This window comes from Ursus americanus, chromosome 8 (genome assembly GCF_024610735.1).
Source record: "Ursus americanus isolate L20-20 chromosome 8, mUrsAme1.1.p, whole genome shotgun sequence".
Lineage (NCBI taxonomy): Eukaryota > Metazoa > Chordata > Mammalia > Carnivora > Ursidae > Ursus > Ursus americanus.
The window spans coordinates 19,590,627-19,610,542 of record NC_142134.1 but is presented as its reverse complement, the minus strand read 5'-3'; the positions used below and the strand labels follow the sequence as shown (position 1 = coordinate 19,610,542).

Sequence of the window (19,916 nt, the reverse complement as noted above, 5' to 3'; positions counted from 1 at the left end):
GCGCGCGGGCCTCCTTAGCCGATCAGCCGGAGCCCAGGCCAACGCAATCAGGCAAACCTGTCCCGGCACGGCCTCTTTTGCAGGCTGAGGACGGGAGGAGGGGCGCGAGCCCGGTCAGGTTACTGTAAATATGCAAAAGCGGAGGCAGTGGGCGGGGAGGGGGCTAGGTGCCGTAGAGGGCAAGGGGCACTCACATCCCCGGCGCGCCACTCGCGGGGCTTCCGTCTGCACGTGCCCCGGGCCTCTCCCGCTCGCTCAACCAGTCTGCGGAGCGCGCGCGCGCCCGCGCACCCGGCTCCCGCGTTCGCTTCTTTGTTCCCGCCCACGCAAGGCCCATTTTGACGGATCGGGTTCGAGGCTCTCTGGTGGCCAATCGGCGTCGACGCCTTTACCTACCCCCACCCCCTCGGAACTCCGCGAGGGCCGCCCCCTTTCCCTGCCCACGTGCCCTAGGGCCCTAGGCAGCTAGGTAGTTCAGAGCGCCTGTGCGGCCGTCTCATCCACCTTCAGGGGCGCGGAGGTGGCTCTGTTCCTCGTGTTCCGGACCGCACGCGGTTGCCGAGTGGGAGATCCTTGCGGGGCTGTCGGAAGCCTAGGACGGTGCTGGGGGCGCAGTGGGCGCCGCCCTCCGCCCTTCCTACCAGTAGGCCGATTCCGGTAGTTGCATCCGGTAGGGAAATGGTCGTGCTATCGGTGCCCGCCGAAGTCACTGTGATCCTGTTAGATATCGAAGGTACCACAACCCCGATTGCTTTCGTGAAGGTGAGGGGCGGAAGGGAGCGGGGAAGTGACTTGTGCTTAAAAGCAATTAAAAACATTTTTTTTTTAAAGTATTGTATACCTTGTACCAGAGACATGAGGGGTAGGAGAGGCGGTGTGGCTTTGCACCCGCTGTGGGGTGGGAGGAAGTAGAAAGGCTGCAGCGGGTTGCGGGGTTGCTTTTCGTCAGCGCACGCTGTTCGTCCTCCGCCGTCCCTGTCCTTGGTTAAATGCAGATGGATGGGAAAGGGGTGGAGATGGTGGCGAAAAAGGGTGGAGGAGGGCAGATACGTCCGGGTGGGGAAAGGGAACGTGCCCCCCCGCCCCCCGCCGGCCAGGTGTGCGCCCCGTCGCCCCGCAGGTGAGCGCGTGCTTGGCTCTGGGTTGGGCATGGCTAGGCGGCGGCCGCGATTCAGTGGTTCTGGAGGCTTCTAGTCCTGCAAAACGTAGACTGAAGCGTCAGGATGACTTTTCAGGTAGCCCTGGTATCTTGGGCCGTGGTGGTTACTCTTCGCCCCTTCCCACTCCTGCTATTTAGTGGCCGAACTGCACTTTTTATGTTATTGGACTAGGCACTGCGGAATGCAGTGCTGATTTATTAAGCTACAGAACAAACATGTCTAGATTACGTTCATTTTCCTCTGAAAACCATGGAAACTTGAACCTCTTACCCAAAGCCTCTATTCTCGGGTATCACTATTAACCAAACAATTGTCTACGCCTAATTCGTAAGCTTATAGCTCTGCATTATAGCAGGGCTTAATATTAAATATCAATATAACTTTAAAAAGAATTCCTCGGGCCTAGTCTACGCTTTATTGGATTTCTGTTTAAGATGAAAACATTAACTAAAAGGGTTTGCATACAATAATAGAGATAACTGTTTACGATGTAGGAAAAACCCATCTTCCAATAAATTGAGTAGTCTTTTAAATTTTTTAAAGTTTTATTTTATTTATTTTTTTTAAAGATTTATTTATTTATTTATTCAACAGAGATAGAGACAGCCAGCGAGAGAGGGAACACAAGCAGGGGGAGTGGGAGAGGAAGAAGCAGGCTCATAGCGGAGGAGCCTGATGTGGGGCTCGATCCCATAATGCCAGGATCACGCCCTGAGCCGAAGGCAGACGCTTAACCGCTGTGCCACTCAGGCGCCCCTAAAGTTTTATTTTTAAGATTACCTATGAAGAATGTTTTTCTTGATGTGGATTATAATGTAAAATCAGTGTACACTTTTAGGACTCCAGTATAACAACCACTTACAAATTTTTTAGAAGAATCACAAACCATCTTAGCACAAGTTCTTAAGAAATCTAGTTTGACATTTTTTTTTTCTTAGTTTTTAATCACACCAGAGGCCTCTGTAGAAATATTCAGGATTGACCAAATGCTGGTAATGGAGTTGACTTTTTTTCCCTTAATGACTGACAGAATAACTGCTTTCTCAGAGTTTTCAGAGAAGAAAGGATTCCTTGTCTTTATGGGTTATAGTTAACAGCTTAACTCCACCAGGGATAATGACAGGAGAGGTAGTGATACAGCATAAGATTATGTACTATTCTTGGAAAGTTGATTAAGGACTAGATACCTCATGCAAATCAGTTTTGTAACAAAACATCATAGGTGCCTCTCCCACCTCTCCACTCCCCCCCTCCCCAACCAATCCTGTCTTTTGCCAGATGACAGGAGCCACTTCTTGAAATCTTTGTTTATGGTAGACTTATTCTGACATCTTTCTGAGAGTTAAAATGCCTTCATCGCCTAAATAGATCTTTTTTTTTTTTAAGTTTGACACTCATCTATAAGTAAAGTCAAGGCAGGCTGAAAAAATGATTTGGGGGGGGTTTGTTTATTTTTTAAATTTTATTTATTTTTTTAATTTAAATTCAAGTTAGTGTATTAATAGTTTCAGGGTAGAGTTTAGTGATTCATCAGTTGCATATAACACCCAGTGCTCATTTCAGTGGTTTTGTTTAAAGGATAGTTTCTTGTGCTTTGTCCTGTAATCTGTCTTTATTTTATTCACATTAATTATTAATCTGTTATAACCTAATAAGCTATTATTAATTTGTTACACATTAGTTTATCAAAACTGTTGTTTCCAAAAGTATATTCAGAAGAACGTTAAGTCTGTGTGGATATTTACAGTAATTCTGCAAAAAGGATTCCATTATTAAATGCACTTTTGGGGAATGTTAGGCTATACACATTCAACTGGTTTCTTTATTGCACGACTTCTCAGAGCCTTTATATCATACACATACATGCACACACATATATGTTTAATGAGCCTTCAGGAGAGTGACATTTCACAAATTTACTTGAACAAAAAACTTTTAGCAGAGTATGTCAAGGATTAATCTTTTAAACACCTTTTAAAGAGGTACTAAATCATATCCTTGAATCTCTGAGCGTGGAGGTGGGAATTGGGAGATGTTTGTTCTACTTTGGAGTTTATTAGTCACGTTAGGGATGTGGAACATATAGGCCTACTTCCTGCGGAACCAAACATCGAGTACTATATATATGTGACTTGTATACTTGACTCATCCTCAAAAACTCTGTGAGGTGTGTGCACTGTCCACATTTTACTCATAGGAAACTAAGATTCTTAACAATTGAACAGTATGCCTGGAATGTGAACCCAAATTATCTGACTCAAAAACTCTTACTCTTTACATGATTACACTTGACCTCTAAAGTGGAAACCACAGTGCTTGTTCCATGTCTTTGCTTGGTTTCTGTATATGTTAAATGACACAGTTGATATGAGAGCACTTTAATCAACACGAAGTACCGTAAAAGGATATGGTAACAAATTTCGGTTTATACTGCCTCTTGGTGATAGGTTTAGGAGTGAACCCTTGAACCACAATAACTATAATTGAGTCTTTATTTGGAGATTTGGTCCTATAGTCAGTGTATACTGTGAAAATTGAGTATTGTCGAAAATTGCCCTTGAAAAAGACCCATAGGAAGTCATTCCTCTTCGGCGCCTGATTTCCATTTTTCAGTAAGTCATGCATTCATTTTTCCTTTAAGGTGAAAACATATCCCTGAACATAGAGGAAGTAGTTGATTTGGGATTTGGTGACATAAATGAAAAATATGTTATATCAAACATTAGCCTCATACTGAGCCACTCACACTGTAAGAGACACTGGGGGAACTGAGACTATTCCTCTGGGGAACAGAACACCCCATTGAGTGGAATAACACACAGATTGCCAGCACTTACTATGGTTATTTTTTCCTTTCCTCCTTTTTTTTTTGGTCTGAGCACTTACAGTTAAATGTGTTTATGATGCACCTTAACTATGTAACACAAACAGTCTGGGATATCTCATGGGATTCTCTAGAATCTTCTCAGTCCGGGAGGTGGTGTTCTCTGGACAGCCTGCTGCTCTATCACGGCATGCCTCAGCCCTTCTGGGTCAGACAACAAAAAAACAATGGATTGATTGATTGATTTTTAAAAAGATTTTATTTATTTATTCGACAGAGAGGCAGCGAGAGAGGGAACACAAGCAGGGGGAGTGGGAGAGGGAGAAGCAGGCCTCCCACTGAGTAGGGAGCCTGATGCGGGGCTCGATCCCAGAACACTGGGATCGTGACGTGAGCCTAAGGCAGACGCCCAGTGACTAAGCCACCAAGGCGCCCCAAAAACAATGGTTTTATTTACCTGCTGTTGTATCTTATTTTCTCTGAGTCATAGAATTGTCAAATTTCTAGGACAGGAGGGGCTCCTAGCTAGGATCATGCAGTGAATTTTGCAACCAGCTAATTAATTTCTCATGAATTGATGCCCAGAGGGAGATCCTGTGTGAGGTCATCACAACTTGTTGGGAGCAGAGCAGCACTAGAGCCCAGCTTTCCTTATCTAGATGGTCCCCATGCATCTGAATCCTCAGCCTCCAGCCTTGCCCCTCACTGCAGGACACATGCCTGTGGATTTGGTTTTCCTTTCACGTGCTGATTCTGATCCTTTCCAGTGCTGCTCTCCCAACACTTTTTGGTCATGTACACCATCAGCAGAATTGGAGCAGGCACGGCCAATAGAGTTTATCAGTTGTGGGGGCGCCTGGGGGTTTCAGTCAGTTGAGTGTCTTACTCTTGATTTGGCTCAGGTCATGATGTCAGGGTTGTGGGATCAAGCCCCGCGTCAGTCTCTGAGCTCAGCAGGGAGTCAGCTTGGGATTCTTTCCCCCTGTCCCTCTTCTTTCCCTCTCTCTCTCTCTCTCATATAAATAAATAAATCTTAAAAAAAAAAGAATTTATAAATTGTGTATACGTACTATTATTATGTTACAATGGAATTTGAAGATGAGATTAAAATAATAATTGTGAACAAATGTTGTTATACTCTCTTCCCTTATCCCATTGAATCATCTTGCATGCCCCATGGAGCCACCAGTTGAATTTTGTCCGTGTGTTGTAGTATTCATTTTCTGACTTTGTACATTGTATTATTATGGTGTTTTTAGTCTGTTAGCCTCTGAAATAACACTGTCACTAGTCTCTGCGGTTATCCTGTCAGGAACCTTCAACCATTGTTTCTGGATTTGGAGAAAATTATCCTCTTGTTTCTGAAAATACTCTTTAATTTGGTGGCTTTCCTGTTGTTATCTGTTGACATGTACATGTAACATGTACATGCAACAACAGTTGAGGTAGTTACGTTCTACAGAGTCACTGAGAACCTTGTATTAGCAAATAATGACTCATTGCCCCTAAAGAAAATACAAGGCTAGGTTCTTGTGAGCCTCTGGTCACAACATTTCTGTGAACTGACTAGTATGTGACCTTGTCTTATGTGTGTTTCTGTTTCCTTTATTTAATGTATATTGTTGATGGGTTAGCATTGAACTCACAGCCAGTTGTACTGTAACTCCTGCTTTAATGAAGCCTATCTAAACACACGTATTTTCTCCTGAAGGCCCATCACAATTTATTGTGCTCAGGAACACTAGGCAGTACTTCAGCATTTTGCTTGGGGGCCATTTTGAACTGCAAAATCAGCAGAAGGTACAAAATGCAAAAAATATGGCACTAAACAGACTCTGAAAAGGATGCTTGTTTAAACTACGAGAGGTGAAATGAGGTGAATTGTCACTTTGTGCTAGGAACGTGTACAATCAAGTGTTTACAGATTTTTGCCACTGGGCACATGTACTTAATTTTGAATGATCAGGAAAGTGCAGCGAGTATTGATTTGGGGGTTACAAGTAAATTTTAGTGAGTAGGAGAATTTGCGAGTACGGAATCTATAAGTCATGAGAATTGACAGTATAGAGTAGTAGTTATACGTGTGGGCTTGGACACCTTACAGGTCTGGATTGGCATTCTGGCTGCTCTCTGTGTTTTATGGCAGGTTAGTTAATGTCTCTGAGTCTAGGTACATATTTTCTCAGCTGTATTGTGGAGCTGTCTACCTCAGAAGGCTACTGTGGACATTTAATGGGTGCTTAGCCCTTAAAAAAACTTCGTAAAATTAATGAATATGTTTACATCAATATTTCATCTACCATCCCAATAGATCTTGTTAGGGAATAGTGGGCAGGGGACATGTTTTTCATTTATGCCTTAGGAAAACCTTGTGCTTGAGAATAAAATCTTGGTTATAATTAAGAAGATCTCGTTCACTGAAAATATGAATCTGATTGGGATTTTTATCCCTAAAATATGTTAAGTGGGGACATGGTGGGTCCCCTAGCCAAAGGCTCTTTATGTCTGTGCTTCTCAGACTTGACTGTGTATACAAATCATTCAGGGATATTGATAAAATGTTATTTCTGATTCAGAAGACCTGGAATGGGACTTGATGAATTTTTCACAGGTGCCCTGGTGCTACTGCTGCTGCTCTGTATACCACACTTTTTAAGTATTGAGGCTTCATACAGATTTGTTAGTTGTACCTATGTGTAGGCCTGTTAGCACTGCTCTTTTCTAATGGCTCATTTGATATGATAAAGTAGACCAAGCAAGAGAGTATAGATGAGTTAGAGGAAGTCTGTCAACATTAACAGAAGCACCACCTCTCAAAGGTTAAGTAAATTGGTTCTGGATCAGTAAGGCTGTATACAAGAGAACAGGTAATGTAGTAAGCCTGGTAGACAGCAAAGCATTATGCAAATGGCCACTTCCCAACTTTAGCAAATCGTCTTCCAGAACTGAAGTGTAAAGAAAGCAAAAGCACCATTCGTTCTTAAAGGACAAATAGAATGTTAGCAAGGAGTTAGGCGCACTTACAGGACCAACTAGATAGTATACACTTAAATATTTATTTAATTGAATGTGTATGTACAGCAGGGACCTGCGTAAGAAGCTTTTGGGCTCGTATCCTGGCAGATGGGCAGGTAAACAGAGCTTTGCTAAACCTGTTGTATTCGTTTCTCCTGGTTGCTGTAACAAAATTACCACAAACTTAGTGGTTTAAGACAGTATAGATTTATCATATTACACTTCTGGACAGTCAACTCTGAAATGGATCTCACGGAGTTAAAATCAAGGTGTTGGAGGGGTTGTGTCCCTTCCGAAAATTCTAGAAAAATTTCCCTGCCATTCCCACTTTCTAAAGGCTGCCCACATTTCCTGGTTTGTGGGCCTTTCTCTGTCTTCAGAGGCAGCAGCATGGCATCTTCAGACCAGTCTCTCACTCTCTGTCTTTGAGTTTCCTACTTCCTTTTACCTTTAAGGGCTCTTGTGATTGTATAAGGCCCAACCACATAATCCAAGGATAATCTTCCCATCTTGATTCTTAATTTAATCATGCCTGCAGTACTTTTGCCATATAAAGTAAGTTTGGGATACGGATATCTGAGAGGGGAAATTTTCCCCTCTAGCTACTTGATGAACACGAACATTTCTAATAGATGCCTTTGTCTGTTCTAGGGCACATAGGAATTAGAATTCATAATGACTCCACTTGTGTTTTGAAATTTATCATTAATAGTGTTGGATGCAAGCTATAATATTTTCTTTAAGATTTGACAGATTTTCTTTTTTTTTTTAATCGTGTTGGTGTTTAAGGATTGTGCTTGTATAGAGGTTGGTAAAGGCAGTGTTTAGGGGCTGGAGTTTTAGAGAATGAGGTAGTTGGCAAGGTTTTGACTTAGACTGAGGGGGAGAAAAGATCCCAAACTAAACTTTCTACTTTAGAAAATAAGAATTAGACAAATCCTTGATCCTGTAAATAATGTTTATTTGAAGTAGCAGATACCCATTTAATTGAAAATCAAAATGATAAAGATTTTAATTTTATGTATTTATTTTTAAAGAATTAATTAATTAAAAAAGTTTTTAAGTGGGCTCCTTTCCCAACATGGAGCCCAACGCAGGGCTTGATCTCACCACCCATGAGATCATGACCTGAGCTGAGACCAACAGTCAGACGTTTAACTGACTGAGCCACCCTGGCCCAGGTGCCTATCTTTAAAGATTTTATTTTTAAGCAAGCTCTGCACCTAATGTGGGGCTTGAACTCACAACCCCAAGATCAAGATTCACACACTCCACGGACCAAGCCAGCCAGATGCCCCTTGATTCTCTTTAAAAACATAATCCTGCTTATATGCTCTTCTGGTGTTTGTTTAATAATTTTTTGAGATGTATTTTATGTTAAAACACTTTTAGAAATGGAGAATGTATTCTTGATTGTTTAACGATGGTTGTAATTTACTCTTTTATGTTCTTTTATAGTTCAGCAGTGTATTTTAGAGGATAATAATTGAGAAATGTTGAAGTTGACATTTCTTTCTCATGAAAACTGCTATGTTAATTTTATGGTCTTTCTAGGAAGAGAGCTCGTGTTGTCTGATAGTATATCCCAACTTCGATTAAACATCCATCTGATAAGTATTGCTTCTAATGTTTTCAGCACTGAGAGGTATATGATGCCTATTCTGCCCTCAATAGGAAACTGCTAGAAGACAACCCTCAAGGGACAGCCAACTAGAACCTTCCTTCTACCTGTGCTGTTGATTATTGACACCAGTAACTGCATTTGAGTCATGTTCCCGGCCTTCATTCACTCTGTGAGATTATTAGGCTTTTTCACCTGCAAGGATGAGGTTATAGAATCTGTTGTGCTTGTAAGGTGGTGATGAAGATTGAACGAAGTAGAATGCAAAAGTCTTCGAAAATTATAAAGCTCTTTAGAAACACTGATTATAACGCAAGAAGTACCAGACTGATACAGGAAGTGCTTGTGAAGAGTCAGTAAGGAAAAGAGGGAACTAACATTTATTGAGACCCACCTGCTCCACATTTTTTCCCACCATGATTACCTGCACCTCTGCTGCTTATGACCCTAGTCAAAAATACAGTAAGAATGAGGCCCAGAACGTGCCTGATCTCAAAAGAATCTGTGGAAGCATTGGAATGGCAGGACTGTCTTGATAAGTGGCTGTTGGTGGTTTGCTTCACATTCCCCCAAGCCTTCCCCATTGCTAAATACTGTTTCCCAAAGGGAGATAGACCCATGGTGGTATGTGAGAGGATTTTTGTTGATTCAACCAGAAGCAAAGGGAAGAGCCTTTGGAGAAGCACTGTATTGGGTCTGAGTATATCAAGTGGATGGAAAGCCCCGCCGGCCTGAACTTCTGGTCTCTTATTCTAGAACCTTTTGTGTCACAGCACTTGCATGATCTTTCCTTCCCCTCTGTCACATTTATTTGAATACTTATCATGTGCCAGGCTCTGCTAGGGATCCAAAATCCCTAAGACCCAGCCATCACCCTCATGGAACCTGGTAAGGAGGACAGGTCCATAAGTAGGTTGTCTTTGCACGGTAGAACTCCTTTGTGGTTTTCTGTGGGCTAAGAGATAATGTTTCAACTCGTGAACTTCAGTGAACAGGTTTTTCCAATTTCCCTCTATTCCGTTGCACTTCTTATAGCTGAACATGTCCGTCCAGTCATGCTCCTTCATGTCACCACTGTTCCTCCAGCTTGGAGTGTAATACTTTTTTTCCCTCCAAGTACAGGTTGGTTTCATGTACTCATTAACATAAAAAATATTTATTGGGCTAGGCTGTGGGCATAGAGAGGTAAGACTTGCTTCTGCTCTAAGAGGGCTTTGTTTAAGCAGGAATTTTCGAGTCTTCTCCCCTTTTTGCAGGGTCGTGCGTTTGCCACTGCAGCACATGCTGCCTTTGGGGTTGTATTTGTGTCCTGTCTCTCAGCAGTGCTGAGAGCTCCTTGTGGACAGAGACTGAAGCCTTTTTTTTTTTTTTAATTTAATTTATTTTTATTTATTTTTTAAAGACTTTATTTGAGAGGGAGAGAGAGAAAGAGAGAGCATGACTGGGGAGAGGGAAGAGGGAGAAGGAGAGGGAGAAGCAGGCTCCCTGCTGAGCAGGGAGCCTGACCTGGGACTCTGTCCCAGGACCCTGGGATCATGACCTGAGCCAAAGGCAGATGCTTAACCAACTGCCACCTAGGCGCCCCTATTTATTTATGTATTTTTAAATACTTTATTTATGTATTTGAAAGAGAGTGTGCGTGTGCATGAGTGGGGGTGGTGGGGGGCACAGGGGGAAAGAGGGAGAAGGAAAGGGAGAGGGAGAAGCAGGCTCTCCTCTGAACAGGGAGCCTGACACGGGCTCCATCCCAGGACTCTGAGATCATAAGCTATGCTGAAGGCAGATGCTTAACCAACTGCACCACCCAGGCACCCCTTTTTAAAATTTTAATAGCAACTATGTAATTTCCTTATAAGATGGAAAGCCTGGTAGGTTATTAGGGTAATGGCCTGTAAGTATATAGCTTAACCTGTACATATGAATTGATTGGGACCCAACACAATGTGAAACATAGAAATTCAGAACCACGTAAGGTGTATAAGGCATTCAGCCAATGCTTGGTGATTCTGGATGCATTCCAGAATGGGCATGGGCAGGGTTGGGATTAGGTTTCTCCTAGCCTCTGCTATCCTTGCTATTTCAAATTTCCTCAAGGTGCTACTTTATCTTATTTAAACAGCATGCAACTTAGCTGAAGTGTTTCGAGAGTGATATTAGAATTTTCATTGAGCCAACATTTCTAAAACCTAGAAGTCCAAAGGAAGAAATCAGCTAAAAATGGACATTAAAAACTATGGAAGAAGGGTGCCTTGGCTGGCTCAGTTGGAGGAGTGTGCAACTGTTGATCTCGGGGTTGTGAGTTCGAGCCCCAAGTTGGGGGTAGAGTTTACTTAAAAAAAATCATGAAAAATAGAAATTTTATTAACAATTAAAATTAAGTTAAAAAGCTAAATATATCATGCTGTGGAAATTTGTGTCTGTTATTTTGTGGACAGAGGAAAGTTTTTTTCCTCAGATTTTTCCTCAAAATAATTCATGCTTGTTATAAATTGGAAACATTACAGAAGAATATAATATAGAGAGTGAATGTCTCCTTTTGCTCCTGCCACCCAGAGATGACCATTAAGAACTTGGTGAATATTCCTTCTGACTTTTTCCTATGCATGCAATAATTAAGATTATTGAAAGAAATGTAGTCCAACCTACTCCCCAAAAGGCACCAGTTATAATATATAGCCCTCACTTTTTAAATATATGTAGGTAGGCCTCTATCTAGGTCAGATAAACTTGGGGGTTTTTTTTGTTTGTTTTTTGTTTTGTTTTTTTGCTCAGATAAACTTTTTAAGGACATTCTGTATTGAGCTCTGAGAAGTCTTTCCTTGTCTGATGATTCTTAAAATTTTCCATTCTTATTGCCTACCCCGTTGTTCCCCCTTCACTGAAGGAAAAAAGGCATTCTTTTCATAGTGAAAGTTTATTTTTGTGTAATACTTTTGATTTTCATATTTATTAACTCATTTAATTTTCAAAATTGGTTTTGGTGGAGGTAGGAGTCAGAGAGGGGAGAAGCCAACTCCCTGTGAGCCTGTTGTACCCGGTTCTCCATCACCCTTCTAAAGTGTGTGGATAGTCAATAGTCCTGTCCTCAGAGGCCCTCATGGGGCCTCCCGGGACCTCTTCCCAGGGGGTTCTATTTCAGAAACACAGATTTCTTTCCAAAGACACAAGTCTTAAATACCGAAAAGGGTTCTTTGCCTCTGAGTGTGTACATGAGGGGTTCATTAACTTGATTTTCTTTTCAATGATTCATTTTCTTAAGTCTAAAAAGTGTGGAGCTGACACCCTTCCCTGAGTAAAGAGAGACTAAAGCATGTAGTTTGGACACTAGTGGTAATCACAGCAGTGGGACCTGGGTGGGACTTTGGAGAGGAGCCATGGTCAGGCCAGTGTTTGGCACTTCACATGCTATGCTCCAAGAGGCTGGCTGACTCCTGGGCTGGGCCTTGTGTGGGTCTAAGTCATTACAGGTTCGGTTAAGCTCATAAGATCCCTGCAACCAGGATGATGAAGCTCTGGGATCTGGCTCTTCAAACTTAAAATAAAAAAAAAAGATCTGATTGATAAACCGTTACCATAGTCTATTAATTTGTACTTAACCTTTATGTGCTTGTGTAAAATGGAATAATAGCACCTGTTTCATAAGGTTATTATGAGAATTGAAATGAGATCATTAAGACCATTCATTAATTCATTGAATAAATTTGGAGTGCTAGGTAGGTTCAGGGAGAAGGTCCATGCCAAAGCTATGGGTTTTGAGGATCATCAGCTATAGATAGTATTTAAAATCTTGAGATTAGATGAAGTCACTAAAGATTGACTATGGATAGAGATGGGCCTGGAAAAGTAAGGGCTCAGTAAATGTTGGCAGTTACTTCCACTATTACTACTTGTATTATTTGTGTTATTACTTGTATTATTGTATTATTACTACTATTTATTAGAAATGTTACAGAACTGCCAGGTGAACCGAAATCTCTCATTTTCTTAGTACAAATGTATTTTGTACTAAGAAACCAAATCTTTGTTAGAAATTTCTGTAGAGACTATCAGGATTGGGGCGTTCGGTGATCCCAGTGAATAGTGCTCCCCAAAGTCATCCATCTACAGAGCTGGATAGGCCTAGCCATTGGGATTTGATAGGCCTAGATTTGAGTCTTGCCTTTACGTTGTATCAGCAATGAAACCTTTTAGAACCTCAGTTTCTTCATGTGTTCGGAGGGGTCACTTTGCAGGAATGGCAGGTGGATTCAAAAAGGTAGTTGTCAGGGCACCTGGGTGGCTCAGTCGGTTTAGCCTCTGACTCTTGATTTCAGCTCAGGTCACGATCTCAGGTTATGAGCTCGAGCCCCGCATTGGGCTCCGAGCTGGGCATGGAACCTGTTTAAGATTCTTTCCCCATCTCTCTGCCCCTCCTTCTTCTCTCTCTCTCTCTAAAAAAATATAAAAAATTATCAATTTCTTTCCTTTCCCTTCCACTGCTAGGGGCTAGGACTTCAGACCAATCATGTTTCCTTCTTGGAAACTCCAGAGATACTGATACTCTGTCCCTGTGCCTCTTTTTTAAACCTTATCCCAGCTACTAGCCCCTTGTAACGATAACCTTTCCTTGTGTGATATGATTCATTGCAATTAATTAGATTATAGTTTATCTTTCTTTAATTAGTTTAATCTCAGTGGGATTTAGAAGACACGTTTTTCTTATCTGGTAGTGCGTTTATTAATTCATTTTGAATGTAGATGATGAAATCTAATGTTCATTCCTAAAGGTTGCTGCTTTCAAGGGGGAATGGTTACATCCCTGCTTACCCCATTGAAGATAGGGACACCAAAATTAAAATCTCTGAGCTCCTGTGCCCCATGTAGCAGTGAGAGCACCCAACTTCTGGTAGTTCCTAGTATGGTCTTCAGGAAGGATATTTAAAGAGCAATTTTAAAACTTTTTTTTTTTTAAGGATTTTTTTTATTTATTTGAGAGAGAGAAACAGAGCATGAGCTGAGGGAGAGGCAGAAGCAGACTCCCCACTGAGCAGGGAGCCCAATGTGGGGCTCTATCCCGGGACCCGGGGATCATGACCTGAGCTGAAGGCAGATGCTGAAGCAGCCACCCAGGTGCCCCTATTTAGGAGCAATTTTATTTTGTTTTATTTATTTATTTATTTATTTTAAGATTTTATTTATTTATTTGACAGAGATAGAGACAGCCAGCGAGAGAGGGAACACAAGTAGGGGGAGTTGGGAGAGGAAGAAGCAGGCTCATAGCGGAAGAGCCTGATGTGGGGCTCGATCCCATAACGCCAGGATCACGCCGTTAGCCGAAGGCAGACGCCCAACCGCTGTGCCACCCAGGCGCCCCTATTTAGGAGCAATTTTAATCCCACAAGTGCTGAAGCTGTCTAACAGATGGATCACTGCCATGAAGTAGTAAATTCCCATCGTTGGAAGTATTTAAGCAGGTACAAACTTCCAGTTATAAAATAAGTAAGTTCTGGGAGGTAATGTACAGCATGGTGACTAGTTAATGATACTGTTATTGAATATTTGAAAGTTGCTAAGAAAGTAGATCTTAGAAGTTCTCATCACAAGAAAAAATTTGTGTGATGATGGTTGTTAACTAGGCTTATTATGGTGATCATTCTACAATATTATATGCATCTATCAAATCACTGTTGTACACCTGAAACTAATGTATGTCAATGATATCTCAATTAAAAGAGATTATGCACTCTCATTTAAGAAAATAGATAACCAAAAAGCAAAACAAAAAACAAGAAACCAGAAACCTTTATAAATGGCCCTGTTCCCCTCAATTTTGTTCTGTGCATTAGATATTCCCCAGAATGGGATTATGCTGTAAATTTGAAACCTGTTTTATTTCTTATTTAGAAAATGTGATTTGTTTCTAAGACCCAGCAAGCCACTTAATTTTCCTTTGCTTTTTATCTTCTGAGAAAAATAGTAGTCCACCACTATTGCCTTTGTGTTGTTTAATTTTCTGGCTGAAAAAGTTTTATTTATTTATTTATTTTAAATATTTTATTTTTAAAGATTTTATTTATTTATTTACCAGAGAGAGAGAGCATGAGCAGGGGAAGCAGCAGACAGAGACAGGGAGAGAAGCAGGCTCCCCACTGAGCAGGGAGCCTGATGTGGGGCCCAATCCCAGGACCCCGGGATCATGACCCGAACCGAAGACAGGCGCTTAACCGACTGAGACACTCAGGAGCTCCTTATTTTATTTTTGTTTTAAGTAGGCTCCACGCCCAGTGTGGGGCTTGAACTCACAACCCTGAGATTAAGAGTCGCATGCTCTACCGACTGAGCCAGCCAGGCACCCCTGGCTGAAAAAGTTTTAAGTTCTCAAATACTTTAAATCATTAGTTGTACTGTGTGGTTCATTGGAAGGCTTTTAAAATAGTTTCTTAAATAGCTATACTCTAAGTATTACCCATTACCTTTTTATTATCCATTTTCCTCAAAGGAGACTTGAGTAAACGTTAAGCGACTCTTTTATTCTTATTGATTCTATGACCTTTTTATTAAAACAACCACTTGACCGTAAAGCAGATCCATATTTGGACTTCTAAACATTAATGAGGCAACTTCTTTAATTAGATGTTCAGAACTGTTGTGGCCCTTAAGGAGCCTTAATGGAGCTCTTTCAGAAAGCTACCATTGAGCTGCATGGAGTTGCATAGTATCCCCGCCCGCATTTAGTGGAACTTCGTCAGAGTCCCCTGAAAGACAAATACTCTTATTTAGTTCTATGGCCTTTTGTTATGTGTACTACTAAACCATAACAGTCCCTTAGGTGCCTGGTGGACTAAAAATATTTCACATGTTTATAGAACCCTGGGTTTATTGCAGCATTTTTTTCATACTGTAGTATTCTGAAATTACCCGTAAATGGGTTGTGACTGAAGTTGAAACATTTGTCATCACAGTTATTTCTGGAATTACTTTTAAAGCCCGAAAATGTTCAGTGGGCAGTGTTGGGCAATAAGCACTAGGTTTACCAAGTCTATTTTTAGAACGTTCTTACATGTTATCATAGCACATAACATTCATATAATTACTGGCTTTTTAAAAATAAGCAACTTGAAGGGATTTTATTTATTTTATAAAATAGGTTGCTCAAAAAGTATGTTGAAAGAATAGGATAAAGTCTTCATAATTTAGTTATTTGCCCCATGTGCCTTTATATGGTAGAAGTCTGCTAATATGTCTACCCCACAGAGTCTTGATACTCCACGTGTTATATGCTAAGTTCTGCCTTCGTTGCCTAGCTTGTGTGTTTACTCAGTGCAGAGGGGAGTTTCATATCTAGAGGAAAGGGGCAAATTGGATGATCAGGAATTCTGAAGTAATCTCTAACTCTTAAAGCTTCTCCTAAAAGTTCAAAATTGTTTGAAACCTTGCACCTTTTACCTCCGTGAGTCCTCTGAGGAGAGAGGCTGTGGTTGGTAACTGTTATCAGAAGTATCTCGGGGCGCCTGGGTGGCACAGCGGTTGAGCGTCTGCCTTCGGCTCAGGGCGTGATCCCGGCGTTCTGGGATCGAGCCCCACATCAGGCTCCTCCGCTATGAGCCTGCTTCTTCCTCTCCCACTCCCCCTGCTTGTGTTCCCTCTCTCGCTGGCTGTCTCTATCTCTGTCAAATAAATAAATAAATAATCTTAAAAAAAAAAAAAAAAGAAGTATCTGGCGCTCAGCAGGTCCTCAGTAAAAGTTGAATGTGTGAGTTCATTGTGCTTGTGATTTATCCTCTGGGAACTTCTCTGCTATTATTTATCACTAAACTTTGGGCAAAGGTGATCCTTGCCCGCTGAAATGTTTGTGCTGGAGAATATAATAAGTGGTCAGGCCTATCTATCTATCTAATTACTGCAGTGACCTTGCTTGGTATTATTCCCGTTTAGCAGATGAGAAAACCGAGGCTTAGAGAGGATAAGTTGAACATAGCAGTAAAAGACAGAGGTTAAGGACTTGGGCTCCCAGGATTCACAGGCTCTTCATAAATTATTCTTGGGATCAGTGAAGCTGGGTTAGGAAATTGGGCTTTGTGACGCACAAAGTAGTATAGCACTGCATCTGTTTTTATGCCTTTTCAGCACTTCAACTTTTCAGTTACTGGGAGGCCCTGAATCTAACCAATAGTTTCCCCCAGGAATGTTTCCAGTTGTGTGAGAACTGGGGAATAATGGAGACAGAACATTAGGGGAGGATGACCAAGTGAGAAAGAAGCAGGTAGAGGATGAGGGATCAAAGTTGACTTGTTTTTTAATTGTAAAACATTTTAAATAAGGAAGAATAAGGATTAATGTAATGACCATGCACCACCACAAAGCTCATTAGATTTTATACAATTTTGTTTCAGATCTTAAAACATTACAGATATAACTGAGACTCTTGAGTACCTCTCATTTTGTGTTAGAGTTTTATTTATATGTTAGAGTTTATATTTATGTTTATAATTTCAGTACACTGATTTTTAACTGCTATATGTTGTTTTAGAGTATGAAGGAATATACCTGAGTTTATCTGTTCTCTAGCTGATGAAGATTTAGTTGCTTCCATTGGTTTTGTTGTTACACCCACTACTGCAATAAACATTTTTTTACTTTCTTCTTTGCGCACATGTAGTAGAGTTTGTCTGTGGTACATGGCTAGGAAAGGACTGGATGTGTGTGCATAAAACCTTCAGGTTTTCTCTGTCTTCTCAGAGAGCGTTCTGGAGTGGGGAGGCCAGCTTGCAGTCCTACCACAGTGCCTGAGTGGGGAAGAGATAAGTACGTGAAAGGCAGGATAAGGAGAGGCATGATGTAGGACACTTTGGGAAAACCAAGTCTTTAAAGAAAAGCGGAAGTATATCAGTATGGTAAAAGGAATATCTTGCAGAAAAAGCAGGCTGTCAGTCTCGGCTCTTCGTTTTCCTTCTTTGAGATCAGGAATGAGTTTTTATTGTGCTTAAACAAGGCTGTTCTGTCAAGTACGCCGAACAGTTTGCTTGATTACACTGTATGCTTTTGAATCTGCTGAATGATCCACTGCTTACTGGAATGCCACATGAGAACAAGCAGATTTGAATAACTTCTTTATTTTTACTCGGGCTGGTGAAATTTGAATAACGTGTTATGAAGAGAGGTAAATGCTTCAGCTCTACTATTTATTTATCTTTTTTTGTTGAAATCTAGTTGACACATGGTATTATATTAAGTTTCAGGTGTGCAGCGTAGTGGTTGGGCATTTATATACATTAGGAAATGATGACCACAATAAGCTTAATTACCGTCCCTAACCATACGAAGTTATCACAGTGTTCTTGTATTCCCTATGCTGTACTTTATATCCCTGTGACTTATTTATTTCATAACTGGAAGTTATAAAGGGCAGCCAGTAAATACTTGAATAAATAAATGAGGGAATGAGTTTAAATGGACTCTTTTTTTTGAAGATTTTAGTTATTTATTTGTCAGAGAGAGAAAGAACATAAGGAAGGGGAGCAGCAGGCGGAGGGAGAAGCAGGCTCCCCGCTGAGCAAGGAGCCCGATGCAGGACTCCATCCCAAGACCCTGGGATCACAACCTGAGCTGAAGGCAGATGCCTAACTGACTGAGCCACCCAGGCGTCCCTAAATAGATTTCTTGAGTTCCACGTGATTATAGAATTTTCCTTAAAATATAAGAGCTCCTCTGAGTTGTATACTTGGGGTCTACACTCCTGGCATATATCCATTTTCTGGGTTTTTTAGATGGGTAATTGCTAAGACTGTTGCAGAGTCGTCACTCTGGATTTGTACAGCATTGTGCTCTTGCTTGGCTTGTCTGACCCACTGCACCGTGTTGCAAGTCTTGTTTGGCTGCCATCCTCCTGTCTCCCCACTAGATTCTTAAGCTTATTGAGAAAAGGGACTCTGATGTATTTATCTTTTCAATTTCCTTTTCCATGCCCCACTAGTAGACACTAAAAAAAATTATCGAATGTGCCACATTTGATTTGAAAAGGTACATATGCTCAATTGTAAGTACACAAAAATTTTGACCTAAGAGAAATCACCTTGCCGATGTACGGATTACTGACAGGGTATTTATCTTTGAATTGTCTTGCCCATCACTGCCTTCTAGGGAGTTGTGTAAGGAGTCTGATTACCAAGAAAGAATCATGGTGATCAGTTTGTTTGTTTGTTTTTAAGCATTTGTCATGTAGGGACACCACTCTTTCAGCATATATTTGAGTTGTGTACAAGAGCCAAGTACTATGTGTGTATCAGCGATACAGCTGTGAGCAAGGATCCCTGCCCTCACGGACCTGTGGTCTAGCCATCTAGTTCAGGAGTCAGCAACTCTTCCTGTAAAGGGCTGAACAGTAAGTGTTTAGACTTTGCGGACCATATGATCTTGGTTACAAGTACTCCACTCTACCATTGTGGCCTCAGAGTAGCTGCTGACGCCATAAGTGAATGAGTGTGGCTGTTTCCAGTAAAACTTCATTTACAGGGAGTGCCTGGATGGCTCAGTTAGTAGAGCATGTGACTCTTGATCTCCGGGTTGTGAATTCAAGCCCCACAGTGGGCATAGAGCTTACTTAAAAAACAAAAATAGAGAAATCTTCATTTACAAAAACAGGAGGTAGACTGTCTTTGGCCCACAGGCCATAGTTGGCTGACTCTTGACCTAGTTCATTTGTTCCGTGGTCTTTGTTTCTATTTCACTCCTATAGCCACAACAGAAATTTTCATGTTTACATGTAGTTTTCAGTGGCTTACTTGCTTCAGTTAGCAAAGGTGAGACTGTTGAAGAACTTGATCTCATGCAAATGACTAAAGTTAATTCTTGTTTGTTTGTTTTTTAACTTGTTTATCCAGGACATTTTATTTCCTTACATCAAAGAAAATGTTAAAGAATATCTGCAGACACATTGGGAAGAAGAGGAGTGCCAGCAGGATGTCAGTCTTTTGAGGAAACAGGTTGGGGCATTGCTCTCCCATTGCTTCCACATTCCCAAGTGTCTGAGAATTGAGGATGCCTGGAGACTCAGATGTGCTCTGAACATACTGCAAAAAAAACGCTCTGGATTCACAGGGCATGGACGTTGTGGTGACTTGCCTGCTTAGGAATTCACAGTACATAATTAAACGGCCAGATCATGGCAGTTGATTGTCTCTACAGTTCCCTCTTGCTGGATTCATTTCGATTGCATAAAAATGTCATGTATTTTTAAAACTAAGCTTTTTCTGGGTAGTGTGCAAGAGATTTTGGTGCCATCTTACCACATTTTTCATTCATGTCTTCAGTGATTCTC

General features: G+C 41.2%; 1 protein-coding gene across 1 annotated transcript in view; it reads left to right on the top strand.

The window, feature by feature from the left end:
• The first annotated feature begins 372 nt into the window (after nucleotides 1–372).
• Nucleotides 373–19,916, top strand: part of ENOPH1 (enolase-phosphatase 1) — a 31,903-nt gene continuing 12,359 nt past the window's right edge. The window contains exons 1-2 of the mRNA XM_045790426.2: nucleotides 373–762; nucleotides 19,480–19,581. Of these exons, the coding sequence (XP_045646382.1) occupies nucleotides 679–762; nucleotides 19,480–19,581 (186 nt within the window). The 5' untranslated portion in view covers nucleotides 373–678. The remainder of the gene's footprint in view (nucleotides 763–19,479; nucleotides 19,582–19,916) is intronic.